Source organism: Neltuma alba, unplaced genomic scaffold (genome assembly GCF_004799145.2).
Source record: "Neltuma alba isolate B1F8T4 unplaced genomic scaffold, ASM479914v2 tig00012083_pilon, whole genome shotgun sequence".
Classification (NCBI taxonomy): Eukaryota; Viridiplantae; Streptophyta; class Magnoliopsida; order Fabales; family Fabaceae; genus Neltuma; species Neltuma alba.
In genome coordinates, this window is record NW_021636642.1 from 249,336 (window position 1) to 257,730 (window position 8,395).

General features: G+C 37.1%; 1 protein-coding gene across 1 annotated transcript; it reads left to right on the forward strand.

Moving 5' to 3' along the window:
• The first annotated feature begins 1,439 nt into the window (after positions 1-1,439).
• Positions 1,440-7,992, forward strand: LOC114722169 (somatic embryogenesis receptor kinase 2). The gene is made up of 11 exons (XM_028908124.1): positions 1,440-1,920; positions 2,826-2,958; positions 3,099-3,170; positions 4,205-4,348; positions 4,958-5,029; positions 5,137-5,208; positions 5,293-5,405; positions 5,515-5,646; positions 5,728-6,069; positions 6,567-6,961; positions 7,395-7,992. The coding sequence occupies exons 1-11, from the start codon at positions 1,836-1,838 to the stop codon at positions 7,707-7,709; spliced, it is 1,875 nt and encodes a 624-aa protein (XP_028763957.1). The 5' UTR covers positions 1,440-1,835; the 3' UTR covers positions 7,710-7,992.
• Positions 7,993-8,395: the final 403 nt, after the last annotated feature.

Here is an 8,395-nt window from a genome sequence, read left to right on the forward strand (position 1 = left end):
ACTTTAATGATCAAGCCTTTTTATAAAGGGCATATAAGCTGTACAAAAATACTTGCGGTAATAATGAGTGCAATATATTACTCAAGCATGCCTTCGAGGCTTTGACTTAATTTCCTGGTTTTACTCCACAGTCAAATTGTTAATCATTATTTTTCCAAATGACAAAGCTACGTAGATATAATTTGATATCATTAATTTTTTATTTCTTTTTTGGACCTTTGGATAAAACTAAAAGAAGCGAAGGGATGACATGGCACAAAATATATCTCACTAATACTATCTTAAAATTTAGAGTTAATATTATTGTCACTTTTTAATTTTTATAGTTTCAAATTATTAGTTTTAGTTTTTATAGTTTCACAGTTCTTTTTGTTTGAGTTTAATAGATGGTTCTTATACTTTTGATAAGTTTTGATTTGTTTTCATTTATTTAAACTCAAATTAAGTCTTTACCAAACCAGATGGGTTAAAATCAATGATTTGAAATTAGAAAGATTACAAACAAAATTAAATCAAATTTTCAGGAATAATAATAACATTAACGTACGCTAAAATTTAATAACTTTTTTTTAGCTTTGTCCCTATTTAATATATGTATTTTTAATGAGAAGTCTAAAATAATAAAAATAATAAATTAGAAGTAAAATTATACTTGTATATAATAAATTTAATGAAATAAATTATGTCAAAAATGAAAATAATTTCTATATGCCCCATGAATGGAATTAGAAAAGTATTTTTCAAATTAATGATTTGCAGGGCAATTACATTTTGAACCATAAATGCGAAAGAAAACAAAGTGGTGGTTCAATTCAAAATGGTTTATCCAAATTCGTGAAGTCATTGGCATGCAGCCTCAATTTCAAGAAACACCTAATTTCTTGCCAAACATATAAAAATTGAAGTTTACCTAAAAGAAATTATGCTTGCTTATACCAAACCAGCAACTAATCGATTTTGACAAACAAAATGAGCTCCTTTATTAAACCAAGGGCTCTATAACTATAAATGCCCCATCATAGCAAAATCACTAAATGTGGCGAACCCAACAATATTCTCATATATTATCATCTTCTGTTCACGAAATAAATACCACTCCCAAAAGGCAGTAGTGCCCATAATAATAATAATAATAATAATGATCATCATTCATTTATTAATGCATTAAATAAATATTGGAAGCATCTTATGTGGCAATCAGGAGGCATGGGACCCAGCAGAGCCCCCTTCCATTTTGACCCGAGAAACGGAGTTTTGGTTTGGCCCTTTTCCTGAAGAAGAGTCACGTCACTATCCACGTTATAGCGCGAAGGCGTTTTGACTGGCTTCGGGCAGCGGTCAGCACCGTTGGGGCAGCTTCCTCCCCTCTCCCTGTCTCTCTCAGCCTCTCTCTCACCCACACCCGGTCACTCTCTCTCTCCACTGCCTGTGCACGCCTCACTCAAAAGAAGATAACAATCTCACACTGCCTGACTCAGACTGGCTGAGAAAAGAGTGTTTGTGTTCTTAAGCCTGCGAAGAAGTGAGAAGTTAAAGTTTTTTACTCAAGGAAAAGTGAAGAAATGCTGTGGATATTTTCTTGAAAAGAGTTCCATGTTTGGCTACCTGTGTTAACTCACTAGAGCTTGATTTTGTTGATATTGGCGTTTGGTTCTGATGCTGTGGCGGGGATGCTTCTGCGTGGTAATGGTGGAAACTTGAGGGAGTTTCATATGAGATTTGGGAGCTAGGGTTTTGGACAATCTTGGTTGGGTTGGGGGAAGAGAAGGGGATTGTGACCGGGTACTGGGGTGTCAGATATTATTTGGATCATTGATTTCTGGCTACTCACTTAAATGGATAGGAAGGCCTGGGCTTCTGCTTTCATCTGGTGGGTCTTGCTATTTCATCCATTGTGGTTGATTTCTGCAAACACGGAAGGTTTGTCAGAAGTTGCTGGCTTTTATCTCATTCACGTGTGACATGCTATTGTTTTTCGTCATTGCTGTAAAATAAAATGCTCTTTCTTAAAATTTGTTCGAGCATTTGCTTGTTACTTCTTTGATTGTGATTATTTGGGCAAATGAGGCCCTTTCCCTCGGGCATCTGGATCCATCCGCAGGACTTACGCTAGCTAGAAGCAATATTTCTTATTGTAATTCTTAACTTTTGGTACTTCTTTGAACTTCTCAATTTTCTTTACCGAGCGTTATAGAATAAAATTTAGAACGGATAACTTGTAGTGATCTCTTAGCTCAAGGAATCCTGAAAGATATCCCATCTCTGAGAAGTGACGTAAGGTTTCCATTGCAATAGATGGTGTTGTCTGTAAAAACATTTGATGAAGACAATGCATTTCTGCCTAGTCTGTCTTAAATGTTCTGAGTATTGTCTTTCTTTGCGCACTGCGAAATCGGCAATGAATGGGTCACACATGGAATAGTAACAATGTTGGTCGTTCAATTGCGTTTTTGAGATATTCCCGATTCAATTTAGTTCTGTCATGCGCGATGTCTCACTATACCAGGGCTACTTATTGCAATAGAATTTTTTTGGGGTTAACATTTCTAATAGGTTAGATGAGAAAAGATCTTAGCGACCTGTCTCATGTAGTTCAGCCACTGGACAACTTATTTTTGTGCTTGAATGAGTTATTCAACATGCTGCTATGTGTTTATTACTTGCAATTTCTAACAAATGTGGCTTTGATACATGTAAATCATAGTGTTATATTCTACTCCTATCATCTTGCATCCTAGTAATCGAAGATGTCTATGTTGTATTGACACTGAGTTGTATCATGATTTTTACCCCACCTGATTGTTTAATTTCACATCTGTGTGCAGGTGACGCTTTACACAGCCTAAGGACAAATTTACAGGACCCTAACAATGTTTTACAAAGTTGGGACCCTACGCTTGTCAATCCTTGCACATGGTTTCATGTAACATGCAACAATGATAATAGTGTAATAAGAGTGTAAGCTGTCTGCTTCTAAATATTTATCACATATAGATGCTTATTTCATATGCAAATTCTCATACAATTTATTCTCATAGCTTTTCTAACACTGCCTTTTCTGTTCTCCCCCTCCCCATCTTTGCTATTTCTAATGTCAGGGATCTAGGAAATGCTGATTTATCTGGTCAACTTGTTCCACAACTTGGCCAGCTCAAGAATTTGCAGTACTTGTATGTTACGCCCTTATCTTTTGATGTTTCAATCTTCTTGAGCCTCGTCATTTTGTCATTAATTTTGTGTTGTCTTGAGGCAATGAGGTGGGGACAAATAGGCTTCAAAATAAAGACCATCTCAAGTAATGGGGCTTTCTTCATCCCGTTTCTATAGATTTGAGTTTTGGGGCTTGAGTATGATGTACGATATATATATATATATTTCCCCTGAGTAAGAAAGGTGGTGGCTAGACGGGTTTGGAGAATGTTCCTGATCCCTCTTTTGCAACTCGCAAATGGTACTGGTCCCCCCCCCCCCCCCAAAAAAAAAACAGAGAGAATAGTGCTGATTTCTCTAATTGCCCCTTCTTTGGGCTGGTTTCTACAATTGTGAGTACAACTTTTCTATGGGTTTTTTGAAGCTCATAAAGGCTCTAATCGTTGAAAAGTGGACCTTTTCATGTTTTACTATGATGTGTTATCTTTTGCCCTTGAATTAACATCCCCGTTGGTTGAGGAAATTATGATTTATGAGAAATGTCCTTTGGTGTGTGATTGATGAGAGTAGGAAGGCCCAATTTATAAGTTGATAGAGTTGTTCTCGTTCTGCTGCATCCTTTGTTTGGTCAGCTGCACATTATACTCTAATGCAGACATCATTCTCTTATTATTGATCTTGAGTTATGGGCTTGTGTTGTATGAAAGCATGGGGTTTATGGTGGAGCGTATTGAAGATTACGATTTCTACTCGCTCAAACAGGGGGTTTATCATGCCTGCTGTTTAAGAACCTCATGTAACGTACCCTATTAGAATTGGGTGTTAGTCCTAATCTTATATGGGTTGAGAGATAAATTATTACACCTGTAAGGAACAATTGGATGTTGAAGCAAAACCCATTAATGGCTTAATGTCATAAGCGCAAGACCTGGAAATAAAAGGCTTACAGAACACCATTTAACACATATATTAATTAATTAAAATAAATATCGATCTTGATATCTGATATTAACATATTTATTTGATATACATATTAATTTGAGTTTAATAACAGGGAACTCTACAGCAATAATATAACTGGCCCAATTCCAAGTGACTTGGGGAATCTTACTAGCTTGGTGAGCTTGGATCTGTACTTAAACAGTTTCACTGGTCCTATCCCAGATTCTTTGGGCAAGTTGTCAAAGTTGCGATTCCTGTAAGTGTAGTTATTGTTGGCATTAACCTTTTTTTTTTGTTGCAATTTTTTTTAAATATATATGCTGTGAAGGGTTGATTAGCTGATGCAGGGATAAAAAACAATTGTAAAGAGTTATAAGAAAAAATATATAAGAATTATTTCACCAAAAAATGTACTAATTAGAAATTAACTTTCAATTTTACCCAAAGAAAATCTCATTTGATGCAAAATTCTGTGTACTATGTTGCCGATGCCAAATACATAAACCTTCAAATGTGCTTTTTAGCATTTACACTTTGAAGTTGGAACCAAACAAAAGGAATTTATTGGACCATCCTGATAGAAAAATAACTATTTACTATAAACGAGAGCTTCATGTCCTTTTCTAATGATCTATTTAAATTTGGATTGGGCACACTAGCTTAAATATGGAAGGGACATTTGTAACTTCTTTCCCCTTGTCCAAAATCACTTTACCTTCTTCATTTTGTTTGGTGAGACTTGCCTTCATTTATTTGTTCAATAATACCATGCCTGTGCCTGTCAATTTGCACGTCTTTTTTTTTTTTTCTTGGCTATCAATATAGATTTTAATGCTGTTTCATTGGTATGTCTGTCTAAGGATAGCCGGCTTAATAACAACAGCCTGTCAGGTCCCATTCCCATGACATTGACCAATATTTCATCTCTCCAAGTGCTGTGAGTGCTAGTTTACTTTAACATATGTTGCTACTTCATGACTTTAATTTAAATTGCATGTGCCCCGCTTCTATTTTGTTCTCAATTTATTTAACATGAAATTGCAGGGATTTATCTAACAACCGTCTCTCTGGAGTGGTTCCGGATAATGGTTCCTTCTCATTATTCACTCCTATCAGGTTTCTCACTGAGACAAGTGCTACTCTTACCTGCACTAATCCTGGTTGCAATGTTTTCTGATTGTGTTTCTTTGCTTTCTACAGTTTTGCTAACAACATGGGTCTTTGTGGGCCAGTCACTGGGCACCCTTGTCCTGGTTCTCCTCCATTTTCTCCTCCGCCCCCTTTTGTCCCACCAACCCCAATTTCTGCCCCGGGTAATCTTTCTGCTGTTTCTGATGTCAATCTCAGAATTTAGATGGCACTTTTCTTTTCAAGTTTGGCAATTTCTCTGTTGCAATTGCTCTTCTGAATAACCAATCACAGGAGGTAATAGTGCCACTGGGGCAATTGCTGGAGGAGTTGCTGCTGGTGCTGCTTTGCTATTTGCTGCTCCTGCCATTGCATTTGCATGGTGGAGTCGGAGGAAACCACAAGAATTTTTCTTTGATGTGCCTGGTTAGCATTCCCATCTGAATGAGTACTAGATTTGTTGGACCAAGCTGGTAAGATAGATTCTGACTTGAAGTATATTTGCAGCTGAAGAGGATCCTGAAGTTCATCTTGGGCAGCTCAAAAGGTTCTCACTCAGAGAACTGCAAGTTGCAACAGATAGTTTTAGCAATAAGAACATTCTGGGAAGGGGTGGATTTGGTAAAGTATACAAGGGACGCCTGGCTGATGGTTCATTAGTTGCTGTGAAAAGACTGAAAGAGGAGCGGACACCTGGTGGGGAGCTTCAATTTCAGACTGAAGTAGAGATGATCAGCATGGCTGTACATCGAAATCTTCTTCGTTTGCGAGGATTCTGTATGACACCAACTGAAAGGCTGCTTGTTTATCCATACATGGCTAATGGGAGTGTTGCGTCATGCTTAAGAGGTAGATGTTTGGCATTGTTTACCTATATTTTTAAAGTCAGTATGCTTGATTGGTTGTTAATCATTGAATAGAATGTACCAAGGCATGATTAATGCAAGCGCATTTTACCTTCTAATGGCAATGCTATTAGCTTTGATTACATGACATTGCATTTGTGTTTTCTAAAATTGTCTTTTGGTCCAATGGAAGGACGCAGATGATGCTAACCTGTACAACAAAGTGAGGTTAGCATCTCCTTTATCTATAATGGTTGGGGAGAGGACGGCAATGTTAGAATTACTATTCCCCTCATTATTTATGGATGCCTCTGCTTTCTGCTTCCATGTCCGTTTTAAATTGAATATATTCAATGATTTTTTTAAATTTGAATTATCATGATTCAGGGTTAGCCTGCCTATCATTTTTCAGCATATAATTGGTTTTTGATCCTCATAGATGAGATGCTTTCCCTAGTTTTTTTCTATTCGCCTTGTGATTTCGTATTTGCATTACTCCAGAGCGCCCAGCACATCAACCTCCCCTGGACTGGCCAACAAGGAAGCGAATAGCATTGGGTTCTGCCAGGGGTCTTTCCTATTTGCACGATCATTGTGATCCCAAGATTATCCATCGGGATGTGAAAGCTGCGAACATATTGTTGGATGAGGAGTTTGAGGCTGTTGTTGGCGACTTTGGGCTGGCAAAACTTATGGACTACAAGGATACCCATGTCACAACTGCTGTTCGGGGCACAATTGGGCATATAGCTCCAGAGTACCTTTCTACTGGGAAATCTTCTGAGAAAACTGATGTTTTTGGGTATGGCATCATGCTTTTGGAGTTGATTACTGGACAAAGAGCCTTCGACCTTGCCCGGCTTGCAAATGATGATGATGTTATGTTGCTTGATTGGGTATGTTTACCATAAAAGTGTATCCTCTTGTTCAACCGCAATCTACCTTTGCTGTTTAATTCTATGTGACTACGTCCTGCAATAACTTGTAAAATGCACTACCTCTAGTTCTTAATATAAGATTTAGTTTGTAAAATCTTATATTAAGGACCTGAGGGAGTACCTTTTTTTATTATTATTATTATTTTTTTGCTATACCCAATGATGGCTGGCATATGGAGGAACCCTTTCTTTTATTCTTTTTTTTAAAGCAGAAAGTAATTTGGTGATGAGTTGTGTAAAAGTCCATATGTCAGTTTGCAGTTCGCACCCGTGTTATTTCAGTCTTTTCATCGCGGTTTTGGCTGAGTGGCTGTGCCCAATTTCTATGCTTGCCTAAAGCTTCCTTTTGGCATTTCACCTCCAAATCTCATACTCTTGAATATGTTCTTAGGTCAAAGGGCTTCTGAAAGAGAAGAAGCTGGAAATGCTGGTTGATCCTGATCTACAAAACAATTACGTTGAAGCTGAGGTCGAACAGCTAATTCAGGTTGCACTGCTGTGCACGCAAGGTTCCCCTTTGGACCGGCCTAAGATGTCAGAAGTCGTGAGAATGCTTGAAGGTGATGGCTTGGCAGAACGATGGGATGAGTGGCAAAAGGTGGAAGTGTACCGCCAGGAAGTGGAGCTAGCCCCTCATCCTGGTTCTGATTGGCTTGTTGACTCAACAGAAAATCTACATGCAGTTGAGCTCTCTGGTCCAAGGTGACATTAGCACAGTAGAAAAGTAAAGAAAGAAAGCATTATTTATCCCCTTTTCTTTTCTTTTTTTTCCCTTCTTTTAACCATAGAAGCTCTCTTTTTTTACCTTCGACCCTCCCTTTGGTTCCTTTTGAGTATCACATCCTGATTATGCCTCTTGTAAGTCCAGTGCATTGTATTCATTTACATTTGTGCATAGGGGTTAGCTTTATCATGAGTTGCCATCTGTATCATCTGCAGTTTGACAATGATGTTTACATCAAATGAAACAATGACAACTTCATCTTGAATTTTGTAGACTTGCTCGATCCACAATTCTATATTCAATTAAGGCGCATGCAGTACCCGAAATATTTTTATTAGTGCATTCAGCATCATAAAGTATTTTGTAGTGTATCTAATATTTTAAAATATTTTTTTAAGTGCGTTAAGCACTATGAAGTATTTTTTGGTGTATTCAGTATTTTAATTTTTTTTAGATGTGCCTAGCATTTAAAAATATTTTTGATGTATCTAGTGTCAAGGCAAACAAATACTTCATGGTGCTAAACGCATTTAAAAAATATTTCAGGATGCTGGATGTATCTGAACAAATATTTTGGGATGTTAAATACATCTTAATTTTTTTTATCATTTAGTGAAATTTATATTTTTTTTTATATTTTATTTTATTATTTAGTGGAATTTATCAGT

What these genes read in the sequence shown, in the direction of transcription:
- LOC114722169 (XM_028908124.1), top strand. Translation starts at nt 1,836, where the DNA reads ATGGATAGGAAGGCCTGGGCTTCTGCTTTCATCTGGTGGGTCTTGCTA. An exon ending in ATTTTTCTTTGATGTGCCTG is followed by an intron (nt 5,647 to 5,727) that starts GTTAGCATTCCC and finishes GTATATTTGCAG; the next exon opens with CTGAAGAGGATCCTGAAGTT. An exon ending in TGTTGCGTCATGCTTAAGAG is followed by an intron (nt 6,070 to 6,566) that starts GTAGATGTTTGG and finishes GCATTACTCCAG; the next exon opens with AGCGCCCAGCACATCAACCT.